Source organism: Buteo buteo, chromosome 19, assembly GCF_964188355.1.
Source record: "Buteo buteo chromosome 19, bButBut1.hap1.1, whole genome shotgun sequence".
NCBI classification, from domain to species: Eukaryota; Metazoa; Chordata; class Aves; order Accipitriformes; family Accipitridae; genus Buteo; species Buteo buteo.
Genome location: NC_134189.1, coordinates 21099525 through 21120160, shown reverse-complemented (window position 1 = coordinate 21120160; position 20636 = coordinate 21099525). Strand labels below are relative to the sequence as shown.

The 20636-nt window shown below is 42.4% G+C and overlaps 1 protein-coding gene across 1 annotated transcript; it reads left to right on the top strand.

Moving 5' to 3' along the window:
* Positions 1 to 41: 41 nt before the first annotated feature.
* Positions 42 to 19146, top strand: FKBP4 (FKBP prolyl isomerase 4). The gene is made up of 10 exons (XM_075051558.1): positions 42 to 317; positions 3985 to 4129; positions 5403 to 5545; positions 10071 to 10191; positions 10733 to 10889; positions 12267 to 12357; positions 12704 to 12787; positions 13512 to 13697; positions 14233 to 14472; positions 18475 to 19146. Exons 1-10 carry the CDS (start codon positions 234 to 236, stop codon positions 18571 to 18573), a joined length of 1350 nt encoding a protein of 449 aa, XP_074907659.1. The 5' UTR covers positions 42 to 233; the 3' UTR covers positions 18574 to 19146.
* Positions 19147 to 20636: the final 1490 nt, after the last annotated feature.

Genomic DNA, 20636 nt, shown 5'->3' with positions numbered 1-20636 from the left:
CCCTCCCCCCCCCGTCTCGTCCCCTCTCCCCTCCCCTTCCTCCTCCCCGCCGACCGGGAGCCGGCGCTGCGGCGAAGGCAGGAGGGAAGGAGGCGCGCGGCGCCCGCCCCCGTCCGCGCTGCTCGGAGCCGGAGGCGCAGCGAGGCGCTAAGCCCCACAGGCCGGTCCCGACGCCGGCCCGCACACCCCGTGAGGCGGCCCTTCCCTGCGCAGCGGTGGCAGCGGCGGGCGGGATGACGGCGGAGGAGATGAAAGCGGACGGGGCTCCCATGGAGGGGGCGGACATCACCCCCAAGCGAGATGAGGGCGTCCTCAAGGTACCTTGCGGGTGCGGGCGGCCGCTCCCCGTCCTCGGACACCCCCCCCCCCCCATCCCCTCCCGCACTGACTCGGGGGCCGGCGGGGAAGGCGACCGCGGGTGGGCTCCCGTCCCTCCTCGCCTGCGAGCGGGTGCTCCCCAGGGCGGCGGGGCCCGTTCCGTCCCCTGAGGGGAATGGGGGGGGGGGGGGGCCATAGGCCGTTCCCGGCAGGTTGGCGCAGCCCTGACGATTAAATAGGAACGGTGGCGCGCGCGGGGAGGGCGGGAGGCCGCCTCCGCCGCGCACGCGCTGCCCCCCCCCCCCTCCACAGCGGGGCGAGCCGGAGCCCGAGGGTTGCCCACCGGGAAAGCCGGGGGGGGGCTGCGGAGGGGAGAGGCGCTCCTCGCTGCGTTGGGTTTTTTCCCCCGGGGCTGAGGCGGGGGGGGGTGTGGGTGTCCCGGTCCAGCAGTGGTTGTGGGGGGGCTGGGAATTGGAGAGGCTTGTGTGGGCAGGGCACGTGCGTGCGGCGGGCGTCGGTCGCTGGTGCCGCGCTGCCCGCTTTTTTTTTTGCCCGTGTGGAAGAGTCTTGGAAGCGGGGCTCTCCATCTTGGTCGGAGCAGGCTCTCCGACCTGAGATGGTGCATTGCACACGTGGGCCTGATGCAAAAACGCAGCCCGGCGGCGGGGGCCGGGAAGGCCGCCCGCCCCTCGGTTCGGCTTCGGTGGGGAAACCGGCCGTTAACGGAGCGGGCAGGTGAGGGCGGCGGCGGGGCTGGCCGCCCTCGGGGTCTGTGCCCTGTCCCGAGCGTGCCGGTGGACTGGCTTCTTTCCTTTGTGCTGGGAAGTCGGTTGACAAGGGTAGCAGAATTTATACCGTGAGGGGGAGTTGCACTGACTTCCTCTGTCAGATATTTCCTATTTCCATATCTCTAGAAACTTCTGTAGTCTCGCTTAAAAACTTCAACGATCGCTAGAAGCGTTTTTTAACCGCAGCGAAATTTCAGAGTTACGGTGTTCGGGAGAAGAAAAGCGGCACCGCAGCAAAGGCAAAATTCTGGTTTTAACCTTCAGAGCCTTCTGGCTTTAAATTCTGGGTTCGTCATAGAGACGCTGTCTCCAGTTCAGGAGGGGTATCAGGAACCAGATCAAAGATGTGTGGTTGGCTTCCATACTCCGCTTTCCCATGTTTCCTGCTAACCTGCTTTGGTGAGAGTTTCTATTTTTTGCACATAGCACAGTATCAGGTTAGAGTTCTCATCTGCCTGGCTGCCCGGGAAGCTGACTGCAGGTCTCCTGCATCTCAGATCCGCGGGCATGGTAAAAGGCAGTGAGTGTCTGCCTAGTCCATGCGCTACCCACCTTTTGATGATGGAGAAGCAGTAGGTGATTTTTTTTAAATCAATTTTTTAAAAGGAGGGGAGGAGAAAATACTGGCAAAAGAACTGAGGTTGTGAAAACCTCAAAAAAGGTGAGATTGTGAATTGATAAGGCAAAAGACTAGAGGTCATGAAGTCCAGCCTTCATGGATTTTATTTTTCTAGTAATTGCCAGAGTGTAGAATACACCCGTTGAAATCAAGGGTCTAACTCTGAACTAATTTACACCAGTTTTGTACTGGTATCATTGCACTGATTGCAGGAGAGGTTTTTTTATTTGTTCATTAGCTTTGTACCAGAATGGTATCCAGAGATTTTTATCTGGTATTGCTGAATGTGCTTGCACTATTTCTAGTGTGAGTATTCACGTTTAGAAATAGAAATACTTGCAATGACAATATGAACAGAAAAATCGGGTTTCTCCATGTGAAAGGGAAATGTAAACCTTATGGAAAATAGGGTTGCCCTATTGCGTATATGAAAAAAGGGAAACATGTCTCTTGAAATAAATGCAAAAGAATAATATCATATAGATACTGAAAATGAGATATTCACTACTTTGGTGTTGGATAATTTGGTATGACACTACAAGAATATGGCATTTGGAGAAGCTTAGTAAATTTCCATTAAATGCAGTTATTATTTTGAAGTTATTTCAGATCGGCTGCTTTAAAATTACTAGTTTGAATCTGCTTTTTTATATATATATGTATCTAAGCATGATGTAGTTTAGGTTGATTACTAGATTCATGTTATTTTCATATGTCTGTGTTTCCTTATCTCTGGGAGAGTGGTTGCTTCAATTTTTGCTGTTCTTGGGGGAAAAAATCAATAGATTAGTTCTGTAATGCTAATAACTGCTGTAGCACTGAGGTGGTGCAGGGTAAGAGGATGATGTGCTGTGTGAGGTCAGGCATCCCTTTTCGCACTGAGCATTCTCTCCCTAGGAAACTGAGCAGGTAGTATTTTTTTTTCTGGGTTGTTTTTTGTTTTTTGTTTTCTTTTGTTTTTTTTTTCTCTCTCTTATGCATCCAGTGAGCTGCTTTCAGCTTGTTAAGAGTCTGACAGAAGCTGTCTGCCTTGCCTCAGCTTTGGGTGGAGGGTGCTGGCATTTCTGTCATAGAGTCAGTTGTGGGGATGGTGGGAGGCAAAGTAGGAGATTGCAAGAAGTTGAAATTCGGGAAGGAGGCTCCCAAGGGTCTGCTTCCTTCAGTGAAAAACATGAGTGGTATAGAAGCATGACATTTTTATAGCTTTTCTTTAAAGGAGGGACACCAGCCCATGCTTCTGTGTAAATGCTCTTGAATAAGTGTTTATCTTGTATGAACAGTATGTTTTCCAGATCTCTGTAGATGCAGACAGATAGGGTCCTCCATTGGTTCCCTTTTGTCCAGCTGAAATAATGCAGAGCTTTGGCTCCGAGCTAGGTGGTTTCAATCAGTATTGGAGGAAACTCAAATTTGAACTTCAGGAATCCTGTTACGGGCAAGGCTTCACATCCTTGCCCTATGAGATATGTCGGTATTACTCTCTATTTTTATATATATTTCAAATGAACTCCAGAGAGATTGGCCGATCTTGCTCTTTGTATAGTGTAGATTTAGTTGATACTGGTCTTGGTAGCTAGGCTGGGGAACCTCTTGAGAAGAAAATAAAATCCTTGCGGCTGTATGTGAAATTGGGGTGCTGGCAATCTCTGTCAGAGTTGTGGGGAGACAAAATTAATACAATATAATAATTCCTAAGTGTTAAGTTTGTTGGCTGCTACAACTAACCTGTGTTGGGGTGAGATTCTGTTAACCTTTGTTAAACCGTCTGGTTTAACTTGAGTAATCTCAGATTACATGTTAGAATAGACTTTGCATGGAAAGAACCAGCTCTTTCTTGTTTAAATACTTCGCCTAGAACACCAGACTCAGGGGTAATGATAAAGTGGTGGTGAGGAAAGTGCTTGAATAATGCAAAAAAGCCCTGCCTAATGCTTTACCTGATTAAGTTTCAAGATCATTTAAAATCTTCCTGAGGAAAGGTAAGTGACATGGCTAACTATAGATGCAGAGATCTGTAAGCTGGTGCCAACTGTTGCCAGATAAGTTCTCGTATCACAGCAGAGCCATCTTGAGGTTCCTGCATTTTCAACACTGCTAATCTGTAGGCAGACTAGTCAGTCCATTTCCAGATAACTGAAGTAAACCTGCAAATCCTTTATCTACTGAAGATGATAATGCGTGGATCTAAGTAAATGGAATTAATGTCCACTAGGCAGACCCAGTTTTCTTCATCTTAATGTTGCTTGCTGTTTTTCTCAGGTTGTCAAGAGAGAAGGCAGTGGGACAGAGTCTCCGATGATAGGTGATAAAGTGACCGTCCATTACACAGGATGGCTCCTTGATGGCACAAAATTTGACTCCAGTCTGGACAGGAGAGACAAATTTTCATTTGACTTGGGGAAAGGTATGTCTTGTGTTTGGTATTGAACAGTTTTGGTAATAACTGAGATGGGATTTCCTTGCATGTGTGGCTCCTTTGCATGTTAAAGTTGCTATTTAAACTTGTTTTCAGAGCTTAAGGTTTATTCTCTTAGAATGGCCCAATCAGAACAGCTCTGAGATTTTTCTTAATGAGAAAACTGTGTAGCCCTGTGATGAGGCCTGCTGAAGAATACATGGGCCTCAGACAAAGCACTCCAGGGGAGCAAATTTGCTTTGAAGCGTAGTGATAAAGGGTAGTTAAATAGCCAGAATGTACATTTTGTTGGTTGGTTTTTTGGGAAAGACTCAAATTCAGGAGTACTTAATTGTGACCAGATACTGGGACAAGGTGCACAGGGGCAGCTGTCAGCTGCAGCATGATGAAACCTACTCCCTTTTTCCTTAAGTTCCCAAATTAACCCAACTATGAATCTTGAAGCAGTGCATCTCTTCATTATCAAAAGCCTTCATTTTTTGAATGCAAAAATCGAAACATCCTTGTTCCAGTAAATCTTATTACTCAATCTGAGCTGCCCCTGGTAGTTCCTTACCTGCTGCTTTTTTATTTGGGAGATAAATTCTGCAGTGTACTGAAATTTGAGATGATATGAAGTGTACCTATTAATACTAAGACTAATAGGAAGGCTGGTTGATTAAGTTGAAAGGACCAGCAAGTAGGAGAGCTTGAGTGAGAGATAGGATTTTGTTACTTGAGGATCCAGCTTCTGTTCACTTTAGACTTTAGAAGGAATAGTACTTCTGCTTTCCTCCACATTTCTGTTACAAGTGCATGTAACTTAGTTACCACTCGTGCTGCTCTTTGCCAACTGATAAAAGTACAGAGAGAAAAGGCTTGTTGTTTTGGATTGTTTTCAAAATACGAGCAGGCAATCTCTCACCCTAAGACCTTCCTCTTTGAAGAGTTTATTGTTATTTCCTCGCACTTGAGATTGTGCCAAGTGCTTCAGGCTGCTCTGTTCAGATGACTTGTATTCTCTATAGGCGAGGAGGTAAGGGGAGGAAAAGAATCAGTACACGTAGAATGAAGAAATTTAACCAAATTTGGGTCCCCAGGTAACTTTATAATTTGATTAGGGTTAAAACTGATGTACATAAATCAGAGTGAGCCCAAGTCTTTCAGTATTTCTGCTCTGTCTTAGCTTTTGTATAATAAAAGTGATGATGCTCAGTTTCACAGCTGATCACGCCTTTCATGTATGCCTAGCAATCGTGTGACTGAAATTTGACTTGCATAGGTGAGGTGATCAAAGCATGGGACATTGCTGTGGCAACTATGAAGGTTGGTGAAATCTGTCGGATTACATGTAAACCAGAATATGCCTATGGCTCAGCTGGGAGCCCCCCAAAGATACCTCCCAATGCTACACTGATTTTTGAGGTAAGTGAGAGGTGGTCACTAAAGCTGTATGCTTGAAAAACAAACAAAAATCATATTTCACTGTAGAAAATGTGTGATGTAGTATCCTTTCAAAACAGGAATGTTAGGTTTTCTGAAGAGAAAAATATGGTCAATTAGGGTAATGTGGGCAAAGCATAGAGTTCTAGTCTGGCTGCAGCTGATCAGCAATGGCTCAGGTTCCCTTATTTTGGAGTTTTTTAAAATACTTGAATGTTTTCCAGCGTTCATAGTTTTAATTTTACAGTTACGGAATGATTCACTGTAGGAGAGTGCAGGTTGGGAGAGCAGACTGTCTCAGTGGCAGACTCTGAACCAGTTGAAAAAACAAAATCTGTAATCCTCTTTCCACTTGATAATACTCAAAGTAGTGATACTTATGTTAAACATTATGAGGTTTTCAACAGCAGAAAGAGTAATTAATGTCCTCAGTAATATATTTTTCATACTTTTTTTGTGTTGTCTTTGCAATATTAATGCAATCTTTTATGAGCTTTTGGGGGGAGAAGAGATAATTAGCCCATATAAACTGCTAGAATATAAAGTGTATTTGAACAGCCCTGCAACTATGAACTCTGTTTTCTGTAGAGCTGTGGATTTTAATAAGCCTTAAAGCACCATAAGAACAGTTTGGATTCAAGTTGTTTGTTGATTACCAAAGTCTGTCTGTGGATCCAGGTTACACTGATAAATCTTAAGATCATAGAAAGTAATTTGTACACACTTGGTCCCTGTGACAGATTGAGCAGTCTTGAGTTTGGTGTCTGGGTAACATTAGTTTTACAATTCACGTGGACAGCTGGTCTCCTCGGAGGTGAGCTGCATGTCTTGGTGAGCATGGAGCTGATTAGCATGGGTATTTCTTAACGTCACCAGCAGAGGACAGAACTTGTTTCCTAGTGATCTTTAAGGCATCTTCCCCGCCCCCCCCATCACCTTCCCAAAAGGGGGTGGAAATAGCTGCTGTGTCTTGTGCATTATTTTAGTAGTGTCAGTGGTTGCTCAGAGTGCTGAGACTAGGGTTTGGTTTTTCCATACAGGATGATATTAAAGCTGTTCTGGAGCATGCTCTGACAAACAGTCTAAACAGTGTTTTGGGAGGATATATTTTTGCTATCACTGAAACAGTTCAATTTTCCAAGAAAAAAATCAATTGCACCTGAGAGAGGGCAGATGGACTCTTCCTAAGTGTGATTTTTAAAATTACTTCGTTCTAAAATACTTAATCAATGGAGTGGACTCCTACATTGGGGGCATAAGGAAAGTTTTTAAGCTCTGATGATTGCTCTAAGATTGAATATCTAATATCTCGGGAAGGTAAAAACAGCTTGTGGATTAGGGACTGAAAGCCTGTTTAGATTTTAATGGAAACAATGAGCATCTGTTAAGAAGGGTAAATTAAACATAGTTGGATATTGTATTTGTATTACATTTGGATAGTGTATTTGCATTTCTTTTGTCCCTGAACTTGTGAGTACTAGCATTAAGGATGTATTTTGTGCGGAAGTATTAAAAAACCTACTGCCAGCAGGTAGTATCCCAAGCTACTAAGGGATGAGAACTTACTCATTTTGAGTACATCAAAATTAATGCCATTATTTCTGCAGTTGACTGTTGAAAAATAGTATCTTGCAAAGCTGTTCTTAAACATTATTTTTTAAACATATAAATCTGAAGATACTCATGGCTTATTTATATTGGATCAAACTACACGTGCTTGGAATGATGTGTGCTTTGCACAAATGCGAGTGATACTGAGTGTAATATAGGGCAGGATTGAAAGGGCAGATAAAAACACTAACACATTTACTGTGTTCTGACCTGATGATTCAAATGCAAACTCTAATGTTTTTTGGTTTTTTTTTCCCTACCCCTCCACCTTTTTCTGCTTCCTTCATTTTGGTTGAGGGAAAGGAAAAAACAAACAGAACTTCATTGTAGCAATTATTGAAGAAGTTCAGCTTCTCTGCTTTTTACTGTCCACGCACAGTGTCTCAAAGCTCAAGACCTTCTACCTTGGCAGCATAATAATGCATTCTTAAGGGCTTAGCGCTAGTACACAGGATGCTACATTGTTGTCCTGCAACAAGAGATAATACCTAACTTTTTGATAAATAAAAGCACTAATTGCAAGACAGGATTTGTTTCATGAGAGTACTAGTGAGTCTCTCTCATACAGTCATCCAGATTATTCACTTCCCACTAGGTTTTTCTTAATGATGTCAGTCTGACCTGTCCATCTTCTAGGTACTGTTTAAATAAAAGTAGTGTTTCATTCATGGCCCCTTGTATCCCCTAATGCCTGCCTGAGCAGTAGTATTAGAGGAGGAAAGGGAGAAAGAAAGAAAAGCACTGAAGCTGCCCATGATGGTTTTGTGCTTCCTTAACAAAATGGCCTGCAGATGACTGGCTACAACAAATAAGCAGTGCTGGGTGTGTCCTGAACTGGGGGGGGGACGGTGGGATGGAACTTAGATCCAGAAAGTTTTCCTAAGTTCTATTAGGTAGGAGTGATTTCTGACTAGTATGACTCTTGGGCATTTAAAATCTCTTAAGCTTCCACTTTCTTCTGTCTTGCTCCTTGGTTTCCTTTTTATTATTTAAAGCAATGTTAGCATGGTTCCTTTGCAAGTGCCATCACCTTACCAAAATTTGTCCAAGTTGCCTTAAAAAGGGCCCTCTAAAACTTAAAAGACTTTGTAGCTATGTCATCACCACATCAGCATTTCATTATGACCTGAAATAATGGATGTCTTATGGTTTGGTGTTTTGGGGGTGGGTTTTTTTTTGTTTGTTTGTTCGTTTGTTTTTTCTTCCTCATGATTGCTTTTGCTGAGCAATATAAATAGATTCTTCAGTAGAATACTGTTGTTCAGGTTAAAAAAGGGGGGGGGGGCCAGGAACCTCTGTGATCATCAGTGGGATGTTCTAGAATGACTTAGCTTGCTTCAGACAGACTGAAGAGAAAGACCAGAATATTACTTGTTATTAAGTATCCATCAAAATACGAAGTGGAAATACTCTTTGTACTGGTGAATATTCAATTCCTTTTGCATTCCAGGTATCTTAAATCCAGTGTCATGAACCTCTGCAGCATTAGCCCTGAACTTTTTTTTTTTTTAAACAAGGTACTTAGTCTAAACAATGCTCATAATAATGACTTGCTCTTTTGTGCTGTTTTTACTATTGTTTTACTCAAACATAGGTTAGCAAAAGATTATTTTTCTTAATTGCATAGCAGCAACACAAATTTCTTTTGTGACTAGACTATTTTTCCATCTTATCATGGTACTCCCACTTCACACTATGATTTGCATTAGAGACTTGGGAGGGCGTGTAAAGATTCAGGCTGGATAGTTATCTCCTACAATAACACCAGCTCTTAAAAATTCTAAAGAATTCATTGCAGCCATAACTTCAGATTAAATGTGGGCCAGATCATGGTTTTGTTGTTTTATCATTCTCCTGGAAATAATTTTTTTCTGAAATGATCCCACAATACACAATGACAAGGCAAATGACAAGAGGGGGAAATGTAAAAAAAAAAAACAAAAAAAAACCAAACAACAAAAAACCCCCCACCAAAAACGTAAAAAGAACACTAACTCTGTTCAGGCATGCAAGGGAAAATGACACAGAAGTCTTGAACTATTGTCCTGTGGCCCAAGAGTAGGAGGATGAAGAAACAGGTGGGGAATAGCTGAAGTCTGAAAAGGTATTCTTGAATTTCTTTTAATATTGCAGGACAAGCATTTGGAATCAGTTTGGGCTCCATTCCAAGCACTTTAAAGTTGATCTGAATTTGACCATAGATGGAATTAAGGGTATAATCAGGACTTAAGGATAAGGATTGCATCTTTGTATTTCATTTTCCTGCTCTTTTTGTCCTTGCATTACTTACAAATCTCTCCGGCCCTTGGATGCAGTGACACTACTGGTGACTCTACTTGACTGTAGAGTAAGAGGGAATGACAGCTGCTGATCAGTGTGGTAGCACGACAGAGTGGCAGCTGGGAGCAAATTCTTCCTGGCTTAATGTGTTCAAAAGGTGTTTTCCCTCATTAAAAAAACCAAACAAAACCTCAAGCCCAAAAACCATTATCCATACTTCTGCCTGCAGACATTAGTAAAAATACTATTAAAGAAACCAACAGAATCTCTTTTTGCAGTAGTCCCCAAGCATTGTGGCTCATGTAAGCTTTATTCAGAAGCCAGGTTCACAGTCCTTTCAGTTAAAGGATCTAATTCGTAGTATTGGGGGACCAGGATTGCTGGAGAAGAAGGCGTAAAGGACTGAATATAATCTGAAACTCTTCCGTAGGTTTCCATCCAGTATCTACTGAATACAGCATCTTCTTAGCCTAGGCTATCTAATACCTTGCAGGACATTAACTAAGATAGTGGCTTCCTGAACAGTTATAGTTTCAAAGATCTCTGGAGAACAAATCCTGTGAGTTACTGAACTGATGTGAAGAGAATAAATGCACGGCTTTTCTTCCCTCCACAGATAGAACTTTTTGAGTTCAAGGGGGAGGACCTCACTGATGATGAAGACGGTGGCATCATCCGAAGAATCCGTAAAAAAGGGGAAGGCTACTCCAAGCCCAACGAGGGTGCGCTTGTAGAGAGTAAGTATGTTACACAAATAGTAAATGGGTTTACCATGTGAGAGGGCAGAACCTTTTTCCCAATCTACAACTAGGGAGAGCAATACATGGCTTCTCTTTCCTTTACCGAGTAACTTAACAACCTAGAGTAAGCTTTCATTCTCTTATTTCTAGTGAGGTCTACATTTTCCAGCAGCAACTGTCTTCTCCAGAGATACTGAATCAGATAAAGTGCTTATCTGATCATGAAAGCTTGATGAGTCTGATATAATATAGTATTTCCATTTGCTAAGGAACAAGAAGGGAAATAGTTCTGGCACTTGTTGGAGTGAAAAAAAAACCCAAAACACAGATGAACAAAAAAAGTGTTTATTAGCCGTAGCAACTGCTAGTAGCAGCAGTTCTATTTGTTGCCAGTAGCTGCCATGCATAGGTAGCTGTTAAAAGAGAAAAGACTGTTTAGGAGGTTTTGGTACTCCCTGTATTGCCTGTGCTACGTGCACCTTACCATAGATAGATATGTTCTGATTTTTCTCTGGGTTGTTCTGTTTTATGTTACCAGTCCAGTTTGAAGGCCGATATGGAGATCGTGTTTTTGACAGGCGGGAATTGCGGTTTGAGATCGGAGAAGGTGACAACTATGATCTTCCTCATGGTCTGGAGAAAGCAATTCAAAAAATGGAGAAATCTGAGGAATCCGTGTTCTATCTCAAACCCAAGTATGCTGTTTCTGATCTTTTGATACTCAAAGGGCTTATACTAAGCAGCTGGCCAGAATGAAGTGTTTTGTTATAATGCTCTTCAGCTTTTTTCAGTGCTGTAGTAAAAACCTGATTAGTCCCAAAAGTGTGATGTATGAGAAGTACAGAGCTAAGATTGCTTTGCCACTTGGATGTGAAGTAGTAGCACTCCAAAAGAAATTTACTTAAGTCTCTATAGTGTTGGTCTTGGTGAATGTTAAAAAAAAAATACTGTTGCTCTCTTTAACTTACATTTTTGTGGTACCTCTTAAAGAAACAGTACTTACTATAAAGCAGTGCATATACAGATACCTAAAGAACAGCCTCAGAATAGGAAAAGAGCTGAAGAGCCTTCTGAGCAGCCCAGTGTGACCAGATAGCTAGTCCTTAGGTGATGTGGTTAGTAAAAACTATCAGAAATCTTTTGTTAGTGGAAAACATTCACTGGTCTTCTGAAAGCCTTTTGGAAGAAGACCTTCAAGATTCCTGTGAGATACAAGGCAAAGTTATATCCAAACCTTGGACCATTATGAGAACTCTCTGAGACTTAGAACAGCTAACTGAGAGGTATGACCGTCCAATATTGTAAACTCAAACAGTCTTGGATATAAGCAGAATTTTCTCTTTACAGTGAGAACACATCTGAAACAAGTGGAGTTTGCACTGATTGTTTCCATCAAACTTTAATTCATTTCAGTTTTTATTTTAAGTTTTTTAAACTGGAACTGAACCTGAAGGGAGAAGAAAAGCAAAGCAATCTGATCTTGAGCGTTTTCCTGCTAATATGCAACTTCTTACTGGAATTGCAACACAGAACCTTTCTATAGGCATTTACTGTTTATCAGCTGATTGGCAGTGTGTTAAGCGTACAGCTGTTCACTTAATCTCTGTGTTTATTGTTATCTTTGCTTTTCTGAGAGCAGTACTAAAATACAGATGCTCTGAAGAAAACAGTCTCAGACAATGAATATGAAGCAAGATGTGTATAACTTGAAAGTCTTTTTTTTCCTTGATAGAGGGAGGGGGGTTTTTTGTTGTTTTTGGGGTTTTTTTTTAAGCTTATGTGAAGTTAAAAGGAAGTTAACTGGTAACCTAGAGATTAACAAAATTAACCCCAGGTTTCTCCAGCTTTCTTCTACCTTGTCCGTGCTAATTTTAGAATACTACCCAGAATTCTTCAAGCCTTTATGTCTTGTAATAATGCTGTATAGGCATCCCAGATTTGCATGTGGTTTTTCCCTCCAGCTTCCTATATAGCACATATGGCTGGCTGGATAGTTTTGGAACTCTTTTTTTTGTTGTTGTTTTGTTTTGTACACCCCCACCCCCACCCCCACCCCCCCCCCAATCTTACAGCTATGGTTTTGGAAGTGCTGGGAAGGAGAAATTTCAGATCCCTCCAGATGCAGAGCTACAGTATGAAGTGAAACTCAAAAGCTTTGAAAAGGTAGGAACAAGAGATGAAGTCCCAAAGAGATTGGGAAGTGGGGGAAGAAGTATGGGTGCAGCTTAAACAAGGATGATGGAATCCTTGAATGTTGATCTGAAATAGGGAAGCCACTGTTGTCAGAGATGATGACATGCTGGGAGCTCTTGGCTGAAATTGTCCTTGTTCTTACTGTAACTCTGTCCATGGCTGTCAGTGTCTCTCCTGCTCTAGCCCAGTTTCCAGTAGCAGTGCAAAACTCTGCTTTGCCAAACCTATCTCTGCCATACTGTTAGTGGGAAGCAGCATAGCCACTTGGTTTGCCCAGAAGTTGTATCATTGACTACAACTGTTCCTGTTTGGGTAGGCTAAGGAGTCTTGGGAAATGAACACAGATGAGAAGCTGGAACAAAGCTGCATTGTGAAGGAGAGAGGCACACAGTACTTCAAGGTAAATTACAGTCCCCAAGTAATAATAGCATTTCTTAGTTCATGTCATGAGCTGATAATGATGATTGCAGCTTCTGTGATTTCAGAGTGGTGTTCATGGTATTGTCTGTGATGTTTTACAGGGAGGACTGGAGGGGAAGGTGTCTTAAAAGAAAAAAGAAAAAAAAAAAAGAAAGCCTCAGAGTTGGAATATCCAAAGAACTAACTCTGCAGGGAGTTAGTTCTCTCTGAGCTGTTTACTGTACCTACAGATAACTTCGGGGCATATATTGAATGGCACCAGGGTTACAGTATTTAAGTCAGTGCTGTGAATGAACCACATTCGTTTGGGTAGAGAAGTGTGGAGAAGCTGTTTCAAATAATTTGACCAGCTAAAGGCAGACTTTCCCCATTATCTTCATGACATAGCAGTAGTTGTGCTGTTTTGAAAATGCCCCTTCTTCCTTGTTTTGTATCGAAAGTTGAATATAAGGTGGGAGTTGAGAGTGAAGTATCAATGCTGGCCTATACCCCTAGCTTTAGTGGGGGAACCAGTAGGTATTCCCAAAGATTTTCTGATCCTATGGAGGAATGGCTTTCAGAAGTAGTATATTTTTGATGATAGAAGTTATTTTCTGATTGAGTTATTTTTTCCAGATCTATTGCTCAAGGTAAGCAGAAGGGGCAAGAAGGAGATAAAAGTTACTGTGATGAGCTGTGTGATAATTGAATTGCCTTGTTTACAGGAGGGGAAATACAAACGGGCAGCATTGCAGTATAAGAAGATTGTGTCATGGCTGGAGCATGAATCAGGACTCTCTGATGAGGAGGATACAAAAGCCAGAAGCTTGAGGCTTGCTGCTCACCTTAATCTAGCTATGTGCCATCTCAAGCTGAAGGAATACTCCCAGGCTTTGGAGAACTGCAACAAGGTAGTAAGGGTTTATTTATTTTTAAGCTGCACAAGCAATCTGACAGTTTATCTCTTGCTTTAACAATTTGAGGGATACCAGCCCATGTGGCGTTTGGCCTTTCTTGTCAGGTGGCAGTTGGGTAGTACTGAATACACACTGTAAAAATATCCAACAGGTTATTTTCATAGTTATTGTCCTTTGAATATCTTTTACTAAATTCCTGCTACATTGAGAGTATTCAAGTATTTAGAAGTTAGAAACACTGAGATGTGGTGAAGGTAGTCATGTTGGCAAAGGTCCTTCAAAGAGCTGGAATAGAGCCAGGACTAAATCTTAGACTTGCTGCTTCTCTGTCAAATATCCTACTATATTCAGCCCTCTCTGAACTTACTTTAGCTGTCTTCAACTCGCCTTATTAGTAAGCCCTGATAAGACTCATAAATCTACTTCGGAAGGTACAGTTTCTAGCAGTCTCTGGTGTTCTGACTGCCTCTTATTTTAAAAAAAAGAAAAATTATTCTTGAATGTGGTTTTGTTTTGTTTTTTAATGCAGGCACTTGAATTGGATAGCAACAATGAAAAAGGCCTCTTCCGGCGTGGAGAAGCGCACTTGGCTGTCAATGACTTTGAATTGGCCCGGGGAGATTTCCAGAAGGTGATACAACTTTATCCAAGTAACAAAGCTGCCAAAGTGCAACTGGTAACTTGTCAGCAAAAAATACGGGAGCAGCATGAGAAAGAGAAAAAGATGTACGCCAACATGTTCCAAAGGCTTGCAGACAAAGACTTAAAGGTAATTAACACTACTCCAGAAGATTACAAGAGGTGATGTCACATGTTAGACAAGGAATAGTGTTTTGGGTATTCAGCTTACTTCTTAGTACAGATAAATATAGTGGGAAAACACTCAAGTAGCTTCCTCTGGGGGAAAGCCTGGAAATAGCCAACAATCAAAATGATCAGGCCGTCTTGTTTGAACAAGACCACTAGCAGTACCAAGCATTGCACAGAAAGCTTCTCCTTATTTCAACTGATTTTTGCAACAGACCAGTGCTAATCAGAAGGCAATTGAAGTGATGGGATGCAAATATGATAACGTTCAAGAACTGAAAAAAGCACCTATTCTCTTTGAACTGATTGTTCTAAAGAACGGTCTGTTCTGGTGCCTGGGTGGCCTATCTACTAAGACCATCTTGCTTTTCATGGAGACATTACGATGTGGTTGATGCTCTCCGTCTCAAATGTCACAGATTGATTATGAAGTGTCAGAATTCAGGCAGTCAGAAGATTCACTATTCTACTGTATGGACAGTTTTCCTACTAAGCTTTCACTAGAATTTTAGTAAATACTAGTTCAGTGAACAAAGGCAATATTTGAATACAAGTTGTAACAAGGTTGTATCAGCCAGCAAGAAACGTTCAAAGTTACTGGTGAGAATCACACATCCTAAGAAAATGTGCTGTTTGTTTTCCTTAAATCTGATGGTCCAGAAGGACTAGGTAAACCCGTAACTTCCAAGACAAATCTGGGATTTATATCAGACCCAAATTTTCTCGGTAACGCTGGGAAGTGCAGAAGTTTGCATCTTGTGAGGTTATTTTCACAGATCTTTGTGTTCACCTTCCCAGAATATGCATCGAGAATCTAAAAAATTGTCAGACATTGGTATGTCAGTTTCCTGTGGTTTACTGTGTCAGTGAGTCTGGCCGGAGGCCCCCTGTCCTCAGATGAGCATATCCTCACAATTCCACCATCTCAGACTGTTGGCTGACAATTTCCTACATGAAACACTTCACACACCTCTCTTTTTCTCCCCCTCTGCAAATCTTCCAAAATGAGATACATTTGAAATCAGTTTATCTACCAGAGACAATGGGAGATGTATTCCATTCATCATCTCTTACTCTGCTACAGTAGTCATATAGTAAGCATAGGGCAATCACCCCTAACTGGATGGTTTGGTGGACAAGCTGTTCCGTTTGTGGCTTTTTGGTTGTGTGGTTTTTTGGTTTTCTTTTTCTCTTTAAAGAGTAGCAGTAGTTCTATGGATTTGGTTCTGCTTCTTATGGAGGAGTGTAAACAAACACATAAATGCAGACATTCCCCACTTATTCTGCAAGGAAAGTGTCATTGTCCATGTAGTTATGTATTTGGCTAAAGCAGCTTGTTGTCAACAGTCCTTGCTTATGGGAGCCTGGAAAAAAGTATTCTGTCCTTTTAGTCATTGTGTTGTATAGCCACACTGTTCCTTAATTTTTGGTAGGCTTTAATGAAAAATCTCAGGAAGATAAAAGATACAGCAACTAAACTAGAATTATTTCACTGTTGGGCATCTTTTGAAATTGCAGGTTTTAATTGTGAGCTGTCAGGCTCTGCTCTGCAGGTTCCTTTCAGCTAGCATAGCTGCTCGGAATCTGGCTTCCTGTGCTAGGTCTGGGACACAGCAAGATCTGCTGTTCAGAGAGGAAAAGTGGATTGCTGAAACAAGCTATAGCCACTAAAAGTACAAAAGGGCTGCCTTTGTGCTTTTCAAAATGTAAACCTCAACCCCTAAGACAGTTGGCAGAGTCGTAGCCTTGGCAAAAGGCAGACTCACAGTCTTTGTATTGCAGACTGTTTGGGATACTGCAAAGACATGGCACTTAGTTCAAATTTTCCCATCTACTTCGGATAGAATCAGCTTACGGAGTCAGAGTCATTTAGGTTGGAAAAGACCCTTAAGATCATTGAGTCCAACCGTTAACCTGACATTGCCAAGTCCACCACTAAACCATGTCCCTAAGCACCACGTCTACGTGTCTTTTAAATACCTCCAGGGATGGTGACTCAACCCCTTCCTTGGGTAGCCTGTTCCAGTGCTTGACAACCTTTTTGGTGAAAATTTTTTCCTAATATCCAGCCTAAACCTCCCCTGCTGCAACTTGACGCCATTTCCTCTCATCCTATCACTACTTAACTTAATAGAAGAGACCAGTACCCACCTCACTACAGCCCCCTTTCAGATAGTTGTAAAGAGCAATAAGGTCTCCCCTCAGCCTCCTTTTCTCCAGGCTAAACAACCCCAGTTCCCTCAGATGCTCCTCATAAGACTTGTGCTCCAGACCCTTCACCAGCTTTGTTGTCCTTCTCTGGACATGCTCCAGTACCTCAATGTCTTTCTTGTAGTGAGGGGCCCAAAATCGAACACAGTATTAGAGGTGCAGCCTCACCAGTGCCGAGTACAGGGGGATGATCACTTCCCTGCTCCTGCTGGCCACACAATCTCTGATACAGGCCAGGATGCTGTTGGCCTGGTTCATTATTCTCAATAGTATAGATGATTATGGGAATATGCATGTGTTTACATTGTTTTTTCTCGGAACCATCTGGCCTACTTGAAATTGATGTGGTTTTAATTGAAATGCGATTGATGGAACATGGAACTGTAAACAAAGGACGCTTACTCCCTAGGTCAGTCTTGGGGATTTTTCTTGTGAGAAAACATGTTTTCCTGTTAATTCATTTATCATCTTGCCTTACTTGAGCTCCAACAGTTTCTCTGTTAGTGCTGGTGGGAGAAGTTCAAGAGTTCTGGAGAAGAGGGTTTGTTTACCAAGCTGTCATCTTTATTGCTAAGAAAGCAGCTTGGACTATATAGTTCTGAAATTCCTGGCATCTGCATATATTATGGTCTGTTGAAGTTTGACAGCCACTCTTGCATCAGTAGTTCTTTTCATGAATTCAAATAGTTCACATATGTAAAGTGTGAATTTTTAAAGGTCAGGATGTTTATCACCATATCTTAAGTGCAGGATTGCTAGCTAACAGATTTTCTGTGGAGAGGAGACTTTGCTCTCGCATGCTTCACAGAATGCTTCTAAGGATGAAAGGTTGACCTTTGCCTGGATGTTCTTTGGCTGTGGTTTCTTGTTGCAGCTAAGTTGATGGAACATTTTAGTTTAAGGATTCCGCCCCTTTTTCCCCTCTTATTCCCCTCCTTCCCCCAACAGTGCATGCTTATGTCCGTCCTTGTTCTTGTTTGGTTCCCCTCTAACCTTACAATAAAACAGATGGTTCAGGGTGCTCAGCTGACAGGTGGAATAGCCATTTCATTGCACTATCTTTTGAGATGAGCAGGACATGACCTTTCTACCTCCCTTTACTGTGTTAGAAAATTATTTTAAGGTCAGGATGTGCAGGTTATGTCCTGTTGTAAAAACTGACCTCGGACCCTTACCACATGGCACTCTGCCTTCAACACCTGGAAGATACAGCAAGGAGGGGGCTTTTAGAGCAGCCACCTTGTCAGATTAGGTTTTGTTCCAGCTAAGCTCTTACAGAGGACATCCAAGTGACAGTTGTCCAACAAAGATGTTTCTTCCTATCTTGAGTCCAAGTGTGCCTCATACAAGTTGGGGGTGGGGCAGGGTATGGGAATTGCTGAAATTGAATCGCATTGAAATTGAAGCAGGACAAAAGCATTTCTGTGCAGAAACTTCCTAAATGAATTTCAGTTTGTGGGAAAACACTTTCTTATATGTGCCAAGCGTGTTGCACACCACGTTATGAATCGTAGCAATCTGATGCCAGTATTATTTCTCAGCCTCCTCTAAATGGCTTCTTGTTTCTTAGATGCAGAAAAAATGCAAAGAAATTTTTGGTTTCTCTTGGCTGAAGGTCCTGATATCTTAGTTTAGTCTTGCAGGGAGACCAGGTATCCAAGTGATAAGAATCAAATAATGTTTGTGGTACTGTTCGCAAATGCTAGCAATTTTGTATAACAAAGGAATATATTTTCTTTGTCTCTCTGTTCAGTCAGCTGCCACTCTTCAAACCAGCCACACTGAGGATGCAGAAATGAAAGATGAGCAGAATGGAGTCGAAGATAAATCGGAAGTTGACACAGAAGCATAAAAACAAACCCTATTCCATTAGTTTTGTAAATGAAAGAATTTCCAGTGAATTAGACCTTTATTTTTCTACCTGGTTGGACAGTGGCTTCAGGGGAGCAGAGGCTGAAGCCACCATGCCACCATCAGTTACAGCTTTATATGTCTGTTGAAGAAGCTGAGTGGCAGCATAAATCTGGTTTAATCCTAGGGACTTTATTTATTCATTCAGCCTCTGTTACTGTTTGGGTTCTGTCTGGATTTACTCTGCTTGGTTTATTTGCATTTTGCCATTGGTGTTTGTCTCTTTCTGGTTCCAGCTCACTTTAATCCCAGGTTTTGCTTCCTAAATTTATTTCCTTGATTTCTTTCAAGTAATCAGCCTTTTCCAGGAGTCCTCACATGAGACTTGAGAACAAATTGACGCTCCCAGTTTTTCTGCCTTGGGATTGCCCCTTCCCCCTTGTTCAGTAGGGAGTCCCTTCCATTAAGTGTTGTAACCTTTCTTGTATGCCTCCTCTTTGCAAATTGCTGAAGGTGAAGACTGTGAAGTCACAGCTTAAGTAATAAAGCTCCAATTAAACTCAAGAAAACAGAACTTTTCGTGGGTTTTTATTGGAATTTGCACAGAATTAAGAGAATTTACTGTCCTTTGGTCATTCAGCATTTTCTTATCCACATAGCTGTACAGTAGCCGCAGTATCTGATTGTTTTTCAGTGTTGTTTGTTCATTGCCTTAGAAAATTCCCACAACAATCGATACAGTATTTACCCATATATTGCAAAAGGGGAAAAACATGTTGCTGAAAATTGTGCAAAAAGCAAGTCTGTAACCTATGCATAGAGCTTATTTTGTGTTCGTATTGCTACCTTCCTCTTCACCCTCCACATTGTAAAACTGGACCAGAAAAAAATTTATTTTTACCCAAAAGTGACTGGCTGTGAAGAGAAAATAGGTGATGATGGTTTAACACATTACAATACTTCTAAGTCCTAATGAACTACAAACTTGTGAGCGGTTCTAATGTCTGCTTATCCCCATCTCACAAGAAAGCTATTACTTGATATTCTGCTTCGTTCTGCAGTATGTTGTGTGTCTTGTTTGGGGACTGGTGTGCTTTTGGGTTCTGTGTGGGCTTTTTGTTGGGGTGGGTTTTTTTGTTTGTCTGCAGGCATGGCACATAGTACTCAAACTTGCCTTCTCTGTTTATCCTGTTATGTAGTGTTAAACTCAGCATCTCCGCTGTCCTGACACCCTCTAGCAGCCAGTAGGGATGCTTTTTTGCCTCCTCTGCAGGAGGAAGGTAGATAATCTGTTCCTTTCAGATACAAAAATGGATTTTTTTGCAGTGAGAAAGATGTCTTGTCTTTGCATGGCACGGGATGGGCTGGAATTGTGTGTATATTGCAGAGATTAACATGAATGACATCTGAAAATCTGAGTTCCTGGTCTCCTTTGCTGTGAGAGAAGGAGTGTATGAGCGCTTACTGGTGAGGCTCTTACGGGCCAGGAGGTTGCTGGTACCTGCCCCAGCAGGAGCACCGGCTTGGGCCTGGCAGCTGCGTGGCCGAACCATCACCAAAACGGTAGGGCCTGCTTGCCGCGCTGTCCAAGACAAGAAATTCCCTGCCTGTGGCTGGGCTGGAGCTAGGCGAGGGAGCTGCGTGGTGCAGCAATGCCCTCGGCTTCACTGGGGTGGGAGAGGGACCGGGGAAGAGGCAGCATGAAGTGCTTGGTAGGTCATCGCGTCTAAGGAAACGCTGATTTGACTTCCTTAGCAAAACCTTAGCGTTGCCAGGTAATGCAGGTGCTTTTCACGAGTTCTGACTCTCAATAGGATCAGCCCTGTGGATGTGCAAACTGTTTCACCTTGTACCAAAGCACGGCTACCTCTAAGGAGACTGTTACACACTGGTGACAACGAGGTGTGAAGAAGGTCTGTCAGCTGAAGATATCGGAGGGGATGTTCAGACACAGCAGAAGAGTAAGGGGAGCAGGAATGCAAAGCAAGGGTTCTTTTTCTCCGGCGAGGAGATGCCTTGAGTTGTTGGGAATTGTTACTGGAAATATGAACCCCTGTGGCTGAA

What these genes read in the sequence shown, in the direction of transcription:
- FKBP4 (XM_075051558.1), top strand. Translation starts at nt 234, where the DNA reads ATGACGGCGGAGGAGATGAAAGCGGACGGGGCTCCCATGGAGGGGGCG. An exon ending in CGAGGGTGCGCTTGTAGAGA is followed by an intron (nt 10,192 to 10,732) that starts GTAAGTATGTTA and finishes TTATGTTACCAG; the next exon opens with TCCAGTTTGAAGGCCGATAT. An exon ending in AACTCAAAAGCTTTGAAAAG is followed by an intron (nt 12,358 to 12,703) that starts GTAGGAACAAGA and finishes CTGTTTGGGTAG; the next exon opens with GCTAAGGAGTCTTGGGAAAT.